Consider the following 17,449-nt stretch of genomic DNA (forward strand, 5'->3'; position numbering starts at 1 on the left):
AGGAAATAAAGTATAGTGCTTCTCAAACTGCGGACTACTTGCCTCATTCTGAGACCCACGCACTACACTATCTTTATTTCAATATTGTGTCTACCTGTGATTCCACACCGCTGCTTGGAAGTATGCCGCGCCTGCGCACTGGGTGGGTTCTTCACGTAATCCCTCATCGTAACTCCTCATAAAATACAGATCAAACTTCGTACTGGTAAGTACTCGTTTAATCTCACTATTTTGCTGCATGTCATTGTGGGATATATCATGTCCTGATTGGTGAATATGTTTAGTTTGTGACTTTATTTGAAGCAGAAATAATATATGAATGCTTCATTGAGTATAATTCCGACTGGTAACAACGCACTTCGTCCGAGCACATTATCGCACGCGTCATGCAAGCCATCTTAAATGACCACCTAAACTGTCATTTGGCAACCTAAAAAGCTGCCAAGGTTGCCTGGCTGCCAACAGGGAAAAAAAGTTAAGCGAGAGCCCTGAGATGATACGACAGTATTCACTCCCCTGTATTCTTCTCCCCTCTCCCATCAGACAAGAGGTACAGGGGTCTGAAAAAGCATCTCTCAAGATTCAGGCACAGTTTCTTTTCAGGCAAGTGAACTGGCCTCTCATCATATGGAGTGCTGTTCTATGTCATTGGAGACCTTTGAGCTATCTTTAATTGAACTTCATCTTGGACTAAATGTTGGTCATAGAGTGATACTGTGTGGAGGCAGGCCCTTCAGGCCCAACTTGCCCACACTGGCCAACATGTCACAGCTACACTAATCCCACCTACCTGCGTTTGGTACATATCCCTCCAAACCTGTCCTATCCTTGTCCCTGTCTAACTGTTTCTTAAATGTTGGGATAGTCCGTGCCTCAACTACCTCCTCTGGCAGCTTGTTCTATACACCCACCACCCTTTGTGTGAAAAAGTTATCCTTCAGGTTCCTATTAAATCTTTTCCCCTTCACCTTAAATCTATGTCCTCTGTTCCTTGATTCACCTACTCTGGGCAAGAGACTCTGCGCATCTACCTGATCTAGCCACTCATGATTTTATACACCTCAATAAGATCACCCCTCATCATCCTGTGAATTCAGTCCCAGCCTACTCAACCTCTCCCTATAGCTCAAACCTTTTAGCCCAGATAACATCCTTGTAAATCGTAACTGTACCCTTTCCAGCTTGACCACATCTTTCCTAGAACATGGTGCCCAGAACCGAACACAATATTCTAAATGTGGCCTCATCCAAGTCTTATACAACTGCAATACGACCTCCCAGCTTCTATACCCAATACTCTGACTGATGAAGACCAAAGTTCCAAATGCCTTTTTGACCACCCTATCTACCTACAATTCCACCTTCAAGGAACCATGCACCTGCACTTCTAGATCCCTCTGTTTTACCTGTGGAGCCCTACCTGTGGAGACCCTGCCTCTGCACATGTTAGACTTCCCAAAATGCAATAGCTCAATTTTCTCTGTATTCAATTTCATCAACCATTCTTCAGCAGACCTCGCCAATCGATCAAGATCCTGTTGCAATTTTTCACAATCATCTTCACTGTCTGCAAAACCACCCACTTTTGTATTTTCTGCAAATTTGCTCATCTTGCCATGCATGTTCTCATCCAAATCATTGATATAGATTACAAACAGTAACGGGCCAAGCGTTGAACCTAGAGGTACACCACTAGTCACAGGCCTCCAGTCCGAGAAGCAACCTTCCACCATTACCCTCTGCTTCCTTCCATGAAGCCAATTTTCTATCCATTCAGCTATATCTCTTTGGATCCCATGCGATCTAACCTTCCAGAGCAGCCAACCTTGTCGAATGCTTTGATGCAACATATACAACATCGACAACTTTGCCCTCATCGACCCTTTTGGTCACGTCTTCAAAAAGATTTGTGAGACACGACCTCTCATGTACAAACCCATGTTGACTATCCCTAATTACCCCTTGTCCGTCTAAATGCCTGCATATTCTATCCCTAAGAATACTCTCTAGTAACTTTCCATCTACAGATGTTAAGCTCACTGGCCTTTAGTACCCAGTATTTTCCCTGCAGCCCCTCTTGAATAGAGGCACAACATTTGCCACCCTCCAGTCTTCCGACACCTCTCCTGTATTTAAGGACGGCTCGCAATTTCCTCTCTGGTTTCCCACAATGTCCTCGGATATATCTGATTAGGTCCTGGAGATTTGTCTACCTTCATACATGATAGTACCTTCAGCACCTCTTCAACCGTGACACTGACTGCGCTCAAGACACTTCCATTGACTGTCCCAAGTACCTCTGCCCTCCTGTCTTTCTCCCTGGTAAATACAGAAGAGAACTACTCACTGAGGACCTTGCCCATCTGTGCGGCTCCACATAGAGTTGACTGCTTTGATTCCTGAGGGGTCCCAATATCTCTCTCAGGTTACCATTTTCCCTTCTGTAATTATAAAATCTCTTGGGATTGTCCTTAATGCTATCTGCCTTTAGCTATTTCCTGGCCCCTTTTTGTCCTTTATCCTTTATTGTTGTAATCAATATCCTTTATTTGTGCATTGTGGACAGCTTGATGTAATCAGAAATAGTTTTTTCTTTGACTGGATAGCACACAAAAAGGTTTTCACAGTACTTCAATACATGTGATACTAATAAACTAAATTAAACTAAAATAAATCTAGAGTACCTTACAAAGTGACTTAATTGCAATCACGTAAAAAGCCACGACACCTTGAAATGAACTACATAATTCCCAAAAAGTCCAAACCCTCAAAATAGAAAACAAAATGAATGTGTTATATGGGGCAAACAGAAAGGTCGGAAGTCAGGAAGGAGTTTTATAGAACTTTAGTTAAGCATCATTTCGAGTTTTGTGTACAGTTCTGGTCGTCGTCCCATTGCAGGAAGGACGTGGAGGCTTTGGAAGGGCGCAGAGGTGGTTTACCGGAATGATGCCAGGATTAGGGGATGTTAGCTATTGGGAGAAGTTGCAGAGACTTGGATTGTTTTCTCTGTAATGCCGCCAGTTGTAGGTTGACCTGGTCGAAGTAAATAAAATGATGAGTGTCACAGATCAGATAAAGAGTCAGAACCTTTTTCTCCAGGATGGAAAAATGAAATACATAAGGGGCATAGCTTTAATGTGAGAAGATCAAAGCTTAGTGGAGATGCGTGGGACAGGTTTTTTTTTACACAGAGGGTGGTGAATGTCTGGTATACACTGCTGGGGGTGGTGGCTGAAGCAGATATGATAGAGGCATTCAAGAGACTTTTGGATAGCCATGTGGACCTGCAGTGAATGGAGGGGATTATGTGCAGAAAGATAAGAGGTGGTCTTGGCATTATGTTTGGTACATACATTGTGGGTCAAAGGGCCTGTATTTGTGCAGTATTGTTCTATGTTAAAATTGGTGCTTTACTTGTTAAAAACATAACTCATTAGATATGAAATTATTTTTTTCTCACCGGTTTGGCACGTACTAAAATTATGAAAAAATTGATGACAACCAAAAACATTGATAACTTTGTATTTGCCTCACTTTTGTTGAAGACGGCACAAAGTACCAGTACCCTCTTCTTTTCAATGGATCCGTTATGCTGGTAATGTAATCATTCTGATTGCTTAGGATATTTCTGAGAGCAGAGATTTCATCCATCAAGTCTTCCATTTCAGTTAAATTACCTAAAAGACAAAAATATTCACTTGTAAAATCATATCAGCTTGACTGGAAGGAGCCATCAGTGAGAAATCCTTATGGCGACAGAGCGTATTGTTTATTATGGACCTGACACTTGGATTTAACATGGCAAGTAGCATATCCATGTAGATAAACAATTGGAACACAAACAGAAATGTTATTTTATCATTCTTTAAACTTAAACAGTTTCTTTACAGTTGCCTTCAGAGATATTGTGCTTTTTGTATGAACTTAAAATTTAATTGGCCCTGACTAAATAAATTGAGAATCAAAAGTGGCGCAGCTAGCAGAGCTATTAACCTGGGTTCAATCCTGACCTCGGATGATTTCTGTGTGGAGTTTGCACGTTTTCCCAGTGAGGTTTCTTCCGGATGCTCTGGTTTCCTCCCACATCCCAAAGACATGTGGGTTTGCAGCTTAATTGGCCTCTGTAAATTCCCCCAAAATGTGTAGGGAGCAGATGCGAAAATGGGATAATATTGAACGTGTGAATGGGTGATCAATAGCTGGCGTGACCTCGGGAGGGGGGAGAGCGGATGGGGGGGGGACGACGACAATGGGCAGCTTCCATGCTGTACCTCTAAACTAATAAATAACTCCTATAAATATTAAGGTTACATTTTCAACTTCTTTGAGGGGCATGAAGTTGGTAGTATGGATCAATCACCTTAACCGTCGGTAAATCATGGAGTTTTTACAAGGATAGGATTCTGTGAAAAAATTGATAATCCACTTCATAACCAAATTGGGAAAGTTTCTGTGAACTCAGAAACAATGGTAGACATAACAAATATTTAATAAGTTTTAAAACTTCCCAGAACAGTTTCAGACAAATGTAAAAATGTTGATAATTTTATTGCGTGTGGAATCAAATTATGGTTACATCTATGCCCACTCAATTTTTAAAATTACCAGCGTCAGACTCTCTGGTCTTTCGATGCAAAGACAAATGGCTCAGTTGACAATGGAGAGAAAATGTAACAGTTGAAATTTTGTCAACTGGACTTACAAGCCTTATATATGTGCATATATAAAGAAACCTACAGTCACAATCACAAAGCTATGTAAAAATAAAATGTATTTGCACTGCACCCTCTCTTGTATGATTCAGATGATCTTGGAGGCGCTTTACTTCTGCTTGTTGTCGATTTAGAGCTCGACTTAGTCTTTCAATTTCCAGCTGCTGGGTATTCACACTTTTTGCTCCAAATTCAAAAGTCTGCATTTCATCCAGAATCTAAACCATTAGTCATCCATGGATACAAAAAGGTACATATGAATTAGTACACCATGTACTGCAAGCGTCTTCCTACTTGTAAAATACTGTTAACTTTGAAAGGAATTGGCTAGGTTGTAACCTATTGTGTAGTGACTCCTTGGAAGAAAATGGTTAAAGGGATAGCATGGGAAATGGAGAGCAACTAGATGGCTACAGGGCAACAGTAAATAGATTATGGCCACAAGGATCGAATGGGAGCATTCAATAGTAACCTTGAGTGAACATTCTGTTGCAAATTTGTGTACAGTAAACCCTCGTTATAAAGGACCATGGGGGTGGGGGGAGGGGTGGTGGGATTAAAGGAGGTGACGGACCACCAGTTGTCACAAAATCGGTGGTGGACCTGCAGTAGAAACAAATAAATGCAGATATTGGTTAATAAACAAAGGACTCAATGTGCTGGAGTAACTCAGCAGGTCAGGCAGCATCTTTGGAGACCATGGAAATATGACATTTCAGGTCAAGGTCAGTCTTCAGACTCTAGGTCTGGAACTGGGCCTGGAATCCAGATGCGTTGACAGCCCCAGCCTGCTTGTGGTCAGGGGTGTGGCAAGGATCAGCGTAGTGGCAAGGTCCATCTGCTACAACCAAAATCCAAAGAGGTCCATAATAGAAGGGTTTACTGTAATTACTTTTCGCAATTACTACGAATTGTTAACCCTGAAATGTTGCTGATAAATCAAGGGGATAACACAGACTGGAGGTGCTCGGTGGTGGGGACTTCGGCCTCGCATTGGGTTGAGCGCGGTGCCAACGGAAATCTGCGAGCCGCGCCTTTTCGCTGGGCAGCTTACAACCCAGTGGTATGAGTATTAATTTATTTAACCAAGTAATTACGGTATTCCCTCTCTCTCTCTCTCTATATATCCCTCCCCCACCCAAGTCACACTGGGTTCTCATTTTCACCCAACAAACAACTAACAATGGTCTGTGTCCTTTATCATTACTTTGCATATCTTTCATTCATTGTTCTTTATCTCTCTACATAACTTATATCATTTGTTTCCCTTTCCCGTGACTTTCAGTCTGATGAAGGGTCTTGACCCGAAACGTCACCCATTCCTTCTCTCCATTGATGCTGCCTGTTACGCCAGCTTTTTGTGTCTATCTTCAGTTTAAACAAGCATCTGCAGTTCCTCCCTACACATGAATATTGACTTCTCTAACTTCAAGTAACCTTTGCTTTCCACCTTCAGCCCTCACCTGGTTTTCTTTGTCCTTTAGTAGGCTTTGCAGCAGCTCAATTTCAGCCTCTGCTTTGGCAAGACCTCGAGCCGCCCGAATTGATTCAGCGTGGAACTTTTCTGCTATTTCCATTTCCTAAAACGAGAAGAGTGATTTACAGCAGAAAAAAAAATTGAGTTAATATGCTTTGACGAACAATTTGGATACATTTGAAAATAGAAGTCCTGGACGGGCCGAACAGTCTACAATGTATGTCACCTCTGTCCTCTCTTGATTGAGTTTTTGAACAGTTCCCCGAAGAGCTCTCATGCGGTTCTTGGCCGTGAAGAGCTCTTTGGAATCCATCTTGTCAGAAGCAGTCATGGTTGCCTTCAAGTCTTTCACTTCCTTCTCAAGATTACACAACTTTAAGTGAGTTCTTGCATCCTCCATTTTACCCTGCAAATAACAGTAAAACAATGTAACATATTGAGCGTTTCCTCCCCCCCCCAATATCAATACATTTATAAACTCAATGCTTCAAAAATGTAACCATTAAAAAAAAAAAAATTACAATAAATACTGGAGACATATAGATTGCAGAAGTTAGAATCTGGAGCAAAGAGCAAATTACTGGAGGAACTCAATATGTTACATAGCATCGGTGGAGTGGGGGGGGGGGGGGGGGGGGGGGGGGGGGGGGGGAAGAAATTGTCACTGATGCAGCATTTTCTTGCAGCCCGATGCCAACATTTATCGATTCATTAAATTCATTCTTGTTTTGACACTTTCATATTTTTAATTTCAAGATCTTCCTGAACAAAGCAGGCTCCTACCTAATCATATGCAGAACAAGACCTCCTGATTAACTTGATAAGTGATAGGAGCAGAATTAAGCCATTCAGCCCATCGAGCCTACTTTGCCATTCAATCTTGGCTGATCTATCTTTCCCTCCTAACCCTATTCTCCAACCACCTCACCGTAACCTTTGATTCCCACACAAGAACCTGTTAATCTCTGCTTTTAAAATACACAATAACTTGGCCTCCACAGCCTTCTGTGGCAATGAATTCCACAGATTCGCTCACTCCTCATCTCCTTTCCAAAGGTACGTATTTTTATTTTGTGGTTGTGCCCTCTGGTCCTGGTCTCTCCCAATAGTGGAAACATCCTCTCCACATCCACATTATTCAGGTCTTTCACTATTTGATATCCCCGCTCATTCTTCTAAACTCCAGCGAGTACAGACCCAATGCTGTCAACCACTAATCATGTTAACCATCTCATTCCATATACCATCACCCTCTGAGTGTAAAGTTGCCCTCGGGTTCCTATTAAATCTTTCCCCTCTCACTTTAAACATACGTCCACCGTAGGTTCTTGATTCCCTATCTGGGGTAAAAGATCCTACCGATGACCCCTCATGATTTTATACACAACCATAAGAACACCCTCAACCTCCTGAGCTCCAAGGGATAAAGTCCTAGCCTTCTGTTTTTTTATCTCTGTGTTTTGTCCAACCAAATGTCTATCAAAATTCCTCTCGCATGTATGTCCTCCTCCTCTCCACAATCAGAATGAAGAAGGGTCCCAACCAGAAACATCATCTATCCATATTCTCCAGAGATGTTGGCTGACCTGCTGAGTTAATCTAGCACTTTGTCATTTTTTTGTAGAAACCAACATCTGCAGTACCTTGTGTCTCCTTTCATCTCACAACTCTGCAACCTTAATATCATTAACCAAGCAAGCTTCTCCAAAGTGTGTAAGAAGGAACTCCAAGTGATCCCAATCTGCGTACGAACATAACTCCAAATTGAAACACGGAAAACTAATCCTCCTGCCAGGATAACATTTCCATATCTGTCATGGAAGTCAGCTATGTGATGAGCTTGTTTTGCAGCAACTTGGCAAATGTTCCAACTGGACTGAGCAAGCAGTTTGCTGGTCAGAGGCACTATCTCTGTCTCCCTCTCTCTCACATAAAATGGCGGACCAATCGAAACGTCACCCACTCTTTCTCTCCAGAGATGCTGCCTGTCCGCTGAGTTACTCCAGCTTTTTGTGCTAAGCTTCTCCAAAGCCTTTCCATCAAAGGAGCTCTACATTTAATCACTCCCATAAATTTCTTCTTTTATGGCTCTCATTCCATTTTTAGATTTATACCCTGTAAAGCACCCCAGGGCAGATATCCGTTTTAAAATCATGAAAACTGATACTTTGTCAACTGCTAATGTGGTGGCTGGCCCAAATCAAGCCCCACAAATTCTGTGAAGAGATTTATATTATTACAATTACCCAACAGAGTGATAAATCACAAGAGATATGTTCATATGAAGTGTCAGCGGCAACGTGTTATGTGATTTTTGTGTTAAAACAGGTCATCCAATTGCAAGTATTTTTTAAATGATCAAGTTACTTTGTTCTCTTTATCTTCAAGTTCTTGTAAAAGTTGATCCCGGTCTTCGTCCGCCTCCTGGAGCTGCTTGTCGGCAAGAGCCTGTAACTCTTGCATATTTCTCAATTGTTCCTGGAGACTTGCAATTTTATTCTTCAGCTGCTGTGCTTGAGCTTGGCCAATCCGCTTCTCAGACTTTATCTGTCACAGAAACCACAACTATTATATGGAAAGAACCATTATAAACCATTGGATCAGTTGAATCAAATTAGCACAGCATACATGTTAAGGATTTGGAATGAGTTTGGCGGTTACAGAAAAGAGTATTCATTATTTTCTTGTTTTTTTTTATCATTACAAAACTTTTTGTCACATAAAATGTGGAAAAATGTAATTAAATACATGTTATACTTTTCTGTAAGCACCAAAGTAACATTGGCAAATTTGCAGATGACACAAAGTTGGGTGTCAGTGTGAACTGTGAGGAGGATGCTATGAGAATGCAAGGTGAGTTGGACAGGTTGGGGGAGTGGGCAGATGCATGACAGATGAAGTTTAATGCGGATAAATGGGAGGTTATCCACTTTGGTAGCAAAAACAGGAAGGAAGATTACTATCTAAATTGCGTCAAGTTGGGAAAAGGGGAAGTACAACGGGATCTGGGGGTCCTTGTACATCAGTCTATGAAAGTAAGCAAAGGTACACAAAAAAGCTGGAGAAACTCAGCGGGTGCAGCAGCATCTATGGAGCGAAGGAAATAGGCAACGTTTTGGGCCGAAACCCTTCTTCAGAGTTTCTCCAGCTTTTTTGTGTACTTTTCCAGCATCTGCAGTTCCTTCTTAAACACTATGAAAGTAAGCATGCAAGTACAGCAGGCGGTGAAGAAAGCGAATGGCATGTTGGCCTTTATAACATAGGAGCAAAGAGGTCCTTCTGCACTTGTACAGAGCCCTAGTGAGACCACACCTGGAGTATTGTGTGCAGTTTTGGTCCCCTAATTTGAGGAAGGACATTCTTGCTATTGAGGGAGTGCAGCGTAGGTTTACAAGGTTAATTCCCGGGATGGCAGGACTTTCATATGAGAGAATGGAGCAGCTGGGCTTGTACACTCTGGAGTTTAGAAGGGTGAGAGGGTATCTCATTGAAACATATAAGATAGTTAAGGGCTTGGACACGCTAGAGGCAGGAAACATGTTCCCGATGTTGGGGGAGTCCAGAACTAGGGGCCACAGTTTAAGAATAAGGAGTAAGCCATTTAGAATGGAGACGAGGAAACACTTTTTCTCACAGAGAGTGGTGAGTCTGTGGAATTCTCTGCCTCAGAGGGCAGTGGAGGCAGGTTCTCTGGCTGCTTTCAAGAGAGCTAGTTATGGCTCTTAAAAATAGCAGTCAGGGGATATGGGGAAAAGGCAGGAACAGGGTACTGATTGGGGATGATCAGCCATGATCACATTGAATGGTGGTGCTGACTCGAAGGGCCAAATGGCCTACTCCTGCACCTATTGTCTATTGTCTACCTACAAAATATATATTTTCAATGAGAAATAAAGTTGAATACTCTTCCCATTTTACAGAAAATATTTCCAAACCAGAATCCCTGGACTATTGGGATAAGTGTGGTAAAATATTTGATAATTTGTCAATGGATGCCTGTATTTATTTGTGCTTCTTGGCTTCCTAATCTCTTGGTTTTATTGCTAACTTTGTCATTCAGGAGCTAACTGGAATAACCACAATGCAGTATTTGCAGGATATTACTCGAGATTAACAAATAGAAATTCTAGTTCCACATAACTGCTCAATTTCCATCATATATTAAACATTAAATGGACAAGAGTTATAACAACGATTAGAGTTACACAGCGCAGTAACTGGTTCTGCGGCCCAACATGTTAAGAAGCCTCATCTAAGCTAGTCTCGTGTGCCAAAACCTGGATTATATCCCTCTAAATTCTTCCTATCCATGCAACCTTCCAAATGTCCTTTAAATGTGGTTATAGTAACCCGTCTCAACTACTTCCTCTGGCAGCGTGTTCAAAGTACCCACCATTCTGTGTGTGCAAGTTTACCCCTCAACTTCCTATTAAATATTTCCTCTCCAACCATAACCTTCTTGATTCCTCTATTGTGGATAAAAGACTCTGTGCACTCACTCTATTTATACCCCTCATGATTTTATACACCTCAATAAGATCACCCCTCAGTCTCCTGCATTCCAAGGAATAGAGTCCTAGCCTGCCCAACCTTTCCCTCGAGTCCTGGCAGCATCCTCATAAATCTTTTCTACCCACTTTCCAGCTCTGGCATCTTTCCTACAGCAGGGTGATCAAAACTGAACACAATACTCCAAGTGCGGCCATGCCAACATCTTGTACAACTAGCCTCTCCTTAATGCATCTTAGGGTGCTCAAACTATCAAAATGCAAACTATTACTTTACTTTATGAGTGAAGGACAATACAGTAAACGCTCATTTTAATGGACCACTTTGTAATGAACTTCTATTTTAGCGACCGACCTGTCGATGCCACCCCGGCTCACACCGCCGTCCCAGCACTGGTTTCCAATGCAATCCCCGGCCCCCAATGTGCACTAGCGAGCCTTTATTCACCCACCGTATGGGTTCAGTTGACACGGCTGTTGTTGCTACTCAAGTTGTAGCCTTCTGGGGACAGTCTTTCCGCAAGCCACTGCCACTGACAGGAGGCGTTTGGTCATCGTAGGGTTCCCTCCCCTCTCGCCAGCGTATTTGACCATTATATTTTCCACTCTTCTTCCCCCCCCCCCCCCCCCCCAACTGCCACAGCTTCCTCCACCTTCTCTCGTTGCACTGTCCACTCAGCCTCTCTCCTCTCCCCCTCTACCACCGCCTCCTCCTCCCCCAGTTGCCACCATACTCCACCTTGGAAGATATCGGCGACTGTGGGGGAGAAGGAGGAGGCGTGCAGACAAAACGACGGGTGAGAGGGGAGGAAGCCCCACGGTGACCACGTGCATTTCGTCCGTAGCGTTGGCCTGAAGAAAGCGCGTCTACAACATTAGCCGCTACAACAGCCGCGTCAACCTCAAAGTGCTCGCTGGTGCAGCCCATCAGCATTGGCGCCTAGTTTAAAGGTGAAACTCAGCAGACTGAATCGGACTGAAGAAGGGTTTTGTGTCACCTTTCCATGTTCTCCAGAAATGCTGCCTGACCCACCGAGTTACTCCAGCACTTTGTGTCCTTTTGTGTATTAAACATCAACGGCAGTTCTTTGTTTCAACTATATACAATGTTAATATCTTACTCGGATATAGCAGCCATGGGCACCATCTCCCCTGTTATGGTCCGTTATAACGAGGGTTTTCTGTAATTTCACCTTGTATGAAAATATTCCTGACGATTGTCAGTGAATTACTTAAAATATTTATTTTTCTTACAATTATTCACTCGTATACCTTTATAAATGAATTTTATATTGGTTGAGCTATGCCATTGATTACTTTTTAAACCAAGCATATTTTATTACCAATGTCTCTGCTGCTTTCTCATAAGCGCTTTTGGAATTCTCCTGAGTATTCTTCAATTCTTCCTGTAATGTCATCATTTCCTGCTCTAATCTCCTGCAGTGACATAATACTTCCTCTTTTTCTTGTTGTGAACGCCTTAGAATTTCATTCAACTGCTTCTGCAATTCGGCAAGGTTCCTCCCCAAAGTATCTCCTTGGTTATAAGGCCTACAAAAAAAAGTATTATTCCTCATTTTCCGTCATGATATTCTCATGGGCAAGTATTGTAACTTGAGTTTAATAGACTGATACTAAATATTCTTACCTGATTTCCCAAATACCAGAATCCAGTTTTCTTCGAAGTTCAGAGATACGAGCAGACACCTCATCTGGGTGAATCATGGTCTTGCTTGCTTGATTCATGCGAGACTGTAACTCCTTAAGCTGTTCTTTCAACAAGGAGTTATCAATCTGGAAAAAAATGTAACTACCTTGTTGCAAATATTCACATTATCATGTTAATATCGTTATTAATTCCATTTAACATGTGAATGGCTCGGTTGTAATCAAGTATTTACTTTCCGCTGATGGCTTAGCACGCAATAAAAGCTTTTCCCTGCACCTGTGACAATAAACTAAACATCTATTGTAAAATATTTTCACTCTTGACTAGTTAACACATTGGATATTAACTTGTAATTTTAAAGTATACGATGCTATTGGTCACAAATGCATCAGTCATGAGGGGACACTGTTCACATACAAAAACTCCAAAAAACTAAGTTAGAGAAAGGAATAGCAATAGAGCTGGGAATAGTAATTATTCTTTACTGACACTTTCTATGGGTTTTGAGCAATCCCAGATCTGGGAAAGCCAGGGCTTAAATACAAAGTAAAGCTTTTTCTGCTGGGTAACCATCAAAGTCCAATTATTAATTACAAACAATGTTGTGACTGCAACTAAGAAAGGAAAATCTTATAATTAATGATAATCTTTCACTTGTAGAAATTCAACTTGATAACTAACTCACATTACAACGTTATACTCTTTTAAAATGTAGTTCTATATTTACATTTGGTGGGTATTATGAGCATAATGATTTTGTAAATCTAATTTGGCAAAGTAGTTTTTTTTAGTAACACAAATACTGTTATTAAACTAATAAATCTGAACAGCCAGCATATTTCAAATGAATAGATAATGATAATATAGTCGGTATATATTTCTCACAGTGACATCCTCTTTGAATGTAGACCATACCCGTGCCATTATGTCAGAAAAAAACAGTAGCCAAGATTTCAGAAATGTAATTTAACAGCAGGTGAATATTTGATTCTGAGATGAGTTAATTGTTATTTGTAATGCTATTTTATTGTCATTTATATGGAAGCTAAATCATCTGCTTGATTTTGGCCCATATATGGAATTGAATGAAGTGTGAAATGTGGAAGCCTTAACCACTAAACTATTAGAAATACATTTGCAAAACAATAGTAATAACTTTCTATCTCTGATATTGAACACAAGCTTAATCTACAAAACAGTCAAATCATTCAAAACAGCAGGTAGACAAAAATGCTGGAGAAACTCAACTGGTGGGGCAGCATCTATGGAGCGAAGGAAATGGGCAACGTTTCGGGTCGAGAACCTTCTTCAGACTGAAGAAGGGTTTCAGCCCGAAACGTTGCCCATTTCCTTCGCTCCATAGATGCTGCCTCACCCGCTGAGTATTTCCAGCTTTTTTGTCTACCTTCGATTTTCCAGCATCTGCAGTTCCTTCTTAAACTTTCAAAACAGCATTTGCTTTAAGAATATGCTATGCTAGGGTGAATTTAATCGAGTGATTCATATGATATTCAGTTAAAGGATTCTTTACATTAATCTGCCTATCAAATATAGATTGTGAGTGATATATTTTGCTATGATATATTTTGAGTATTTTACGCTTACAACCTAACTTTAAGTAAAAGTAAAAATACGAGTACATGTACAATTTTTAATTGTATAATTAAAATTAAACAACTTTAATTATTTATAGTTATTTAAAAAAAATAATTACATGGAAAAATATTTTTTGCGAGATAACCTTCCTGATTTTTCAGAAACCAAATTAAGTATTCATATTAGATATCCATTTATGGAGTTAACTTGTGAGAAAATCCTATATTATTACTATTATTATTATTATTGTGTATCACTGACATCACCGTATGTTTTATACAGTAAAAGAGTTCAGCAAATGAACAAGCTTTACCTGTAGATTTTTTACTTGTGCAACAAGCTTTTTGTTTACATGCTCCTTTTCAGCCACTAGTTGAGTCTGTACTAAAGCATTCTCCAATGCTTGTTTTTCCTTTTCCAATTCAGCTTGCAGGGCAGATTGTTCCATCTAGAAAGTAAACCAGACAACTGTTATTTGACAGATTTGTCTCCCATATGAACACAGAAATATATTCATTAAGCAAACTAGGAGTTACATGCATGCTTACGTTAATCTCCATGTCTCGCAGTCAAAGATGCATTCTAGTTGTAGGCATCAGCCATGTGACATGAGACTAGTTATATTATGTTACATTGTAAATTGATCCAAAGGACAGCAGAAGACATGCTTTTCAAATTCAAAGTGAAATGATAATTTGAACAGTAACTGCACGTAAAGGACCTTGGAAAGTCTTGATACGAGTTCAATATGTGCTGTTAACTTATTTTGTTTGAGCCAATATAATTATTAATTATCAACTATAAAAGTAAAAGTGAAGGAATCCAATTCCAAATTGAGAAATAAAGGATAGTGCTTGACTATAATCTCCAGTAATTTCACCCTACTGGAACTATCTATGTTCAGCACACAGACATTGGACACTTAGGGAAATTATCATAGAGAATCCTCCATTTGTAGAAACTCTTCCCAGCTCATGGTTGATAGGTAGGCAGGCTCAAAAATTGAGACTCAAATCTCAAATTAAATGGAACCTAGGACGGTACAGCACAGGAACTGGCCCCTTCGGGCCACAATTTATATGCTGAACATGATGCCAAGACCAAATTTTATCTGTCTGCATAACTCATATGCCTCCATTCCCTGCATGTCATATGCCTATAAATACAAAAGCATATGTCAAAATTTTCAAGGACAATTTAATGTGACGGGTATAATATAGTAACGGGTGTCAAGGGGAAAAGGAAGGAAAATGGGATTCGGAGCCATTATTGAATGGCAGAGTAGACGCGATGGGCCGAATGGCCTAATTCTACTACTATAACTTATGAAATTGTAATTCCTTTACTAAGGAAAGATATTAAATTTTGCTTCCAGAGTCTATAAAGCACTGTCATTCTCGTTTTATATTTATATATTTACGGGGAAGTTCTATTAAGGATCAGTGATGGCAATTTACTAAAATGCCACAATGACTGAATGTCCATGTTGCTGTCACCATTCTTCCTCAGAACTCAGTCTGAAGCAGCGTCTCGATCCGAAACGTCACCCATTCCTTCTCTCCAGAGATGCTGCCAATCCGGCTGAGTTACTCCAGCATTTTGTGTCTATCCTCAGAACACTATGTTTCTTTACTTAAAATGCTAAGCTTTTATCAAAGAAGACAATAAAAGAGATAAACAATGAGAGCAACACAAAATGCTGGAGTAACAATAAGGGTAAATTAACCAATACAGGCAGCTTGTGTTTAACATGTGTTTGATTTATGCATTTTTGAAATAATGCGCTTGTTCCTTTAATACTAAAGCGTGATTTGTGTGTTGGTATTTTGGGAGTAATGGGCTCAAATTTAGTATGGACAGCATAATTGCGTATGTTTAATTTACCCATTTTTGAAGTACATCACTTTTCACGCATGTAACCTCCACATAAAACACGAGGTGCCTATAATCTGAAATGATTTTACATGGGAAGTTTGCATTCCACAAAATGATTTTAATTAGAAATGTGCAAAAAATATTTTCACTCTGTTACTGTCCAGACTATGTAGCACTAACTGAAAGTTGATTTATTAAATTGATTTGATTGTACTAAGACAGCAATTCATAGTTAAGAAAAGAACAAAGAATCAATGAAAATAGACTTCAGTCATTTTAAAGCTGTACATTATTAATTGTGTGTGACAATAAAAGTATAAAACCCTTAAGAGGTCCAAGGTCAACTTCAAAAGAAAAGTTTTAAAGTCCAGCTACTTATATATGCAAGTATGTAGAATGTCACTCAACCCCAAGTTTCACCAATATTTAAATTCAATACTTCAGTTAAATATGTCGGAAGGAACTGCAGATGCTGGTTTAAACCGAAGATAGACACAAAAAGCTGGAGTAACTCAGCGGGTCAGACAGCACCTCAAGAGAAACGGAATAGATTATGTTTCTGGTCAAGACCTTTTGTCAGCCTTTTGTGTCTAATTTCAGTTAAATAGTTACTTGGGAAATATTTCCTGAGAATTCTTCACTCAGATTGGCACTTACTTGACTGAGCTTCCGCAGTCGATCCAGTTCCTCTCTTAGTTGGTTTGCTTCAATGTCCCTTGCTTGAAGTTGAGATTCTAATTCAGCCTCATACTCACTGAAGTCACCTTGAGCATGGCGCAAGGATTCATTCAATTCCTGCTGTTCTTGTAAAGAACGTTCCATGTCAGACAGTTCCTGCAATAAAAAATAATGGATTCTTTGCATCTATAAATTAAAAGCGAGTTATGTACAGATGCACTTGCTCAAATGAATTCATTATTTAACTAGAAATGAAGGTACATTTTGAATAGTGCAATATAATTACAAATGCATCTTACTTCCAAAATGCTATTTACATAATCATAGTACTGAATGTATACAATGTTTGCGGCCCTGTATTTAAAGTCAAGCTGTTATTCATTAATACTTTACCCAAAACTGTCACAAATTGACAGGAGTTAAAACAAAAATATAATTGAATTGTAACTCACTATATTTTAAATAATTAAACAATGATTAAATTTTCAGTGCAACACCTTAACAATTCTAAGCCATTCACATACAGACCTTTCTCAAGTTATCTGCATCCATGGCAACTATTTCTAGTTGATTCTTCTGTTGTTCCAGGTCAGCCAGTCGATGCAATAGTGTCCCCTTTTCCTTCTGCAACTCTGTGCATTCCTCCCGAGCTTGCTTTGCCTGTCCCTTTACACTCTCCAAATACTCCTGCAATCCAGCAATAATACCCTCCAGGTCTCGTTTCAATGCTTCATTAGCTGCTATCTGGCCTGTTAAAATACATTCTAATTTGTTAATCCTCGTGCACCAGTAACATCATTTGCATTCTTATTCATTCATCAGGATGTTTCAAGGGCTGCAATCCAACCAATACTACAATATTTTTTTGATGAATCTCATTCTCCCACACACCCCTCCCCTCCATCCTGAGAAAAAACGTCAAATTCTTGAC

General features: G+C 40.1%; 1 protein-coding gene across 7 annotated transcripts in view; it reads right to left on the minus strand.

The window, feature by feature from the left end:
* Positions 1–17,449, minus strand: part of cntrl (centriolin) — a 183,972-nt gene that overhangs the window by 87,999 nt on the left and 78,524 nt on the right. For all 7 annotated transcript variants that reach the window (XM_055659763.1, XM_055659765.1, XM_055659762.1 and 4 more), the window contains 10 exons: positions 17,047–17,267; positions 16,498–16,674; positions 14,279–14,413; positions 12,349–12,494; positions 12,044–12,251; positions 8,560–8,739; positions 6,419–6,598; positions 6,179–6,295; positions 4,789–4,933; positions 3,538–3,680 (listed from right to left, as the gene is read on the minus strand). In XM_055659763.1, the coding sequence (XP_055515738.1) occupies positions 3,538–3,680; positions 4,789–4,933; positions 6,179–6,295; positions 6,419–6,598; positions 8,560–8,739; positions 12,044–12,251; positions 12,349–12,494; positions 14,279–14,413; positions 16,498–16,674; positions 17,047–17,267 (1,652 nt within the window). The remainder of the gene's footprint in view (positions 1–3,537; positions 3,681–4,788; positions 4,934–6,178; positions 6,296–6,418; positions 6,599–8,559; positions 8,740–12,043; positions 12,252–12,348; positions 12,495–14,278; positions 14,414–16,497; positions 16,675–17,046; positions 17,268–17,449) is intronic.

Source organism: Leucoraja erinacea, chromosome 31 (assembly GCF_028641065.1).
Source record: "Leucoraja erinacea ecotype New England chromosome 31, Leri_hhj_1, whole genome shotgun sequence".
In the NCBI taxonomy this organism is placed as follows: Eukaryota; Metazoa; Chordata; class Chondrichthyes; order Rajiformes; family Rajidae; genus Leucoraja; species Leucoraja erinaceus.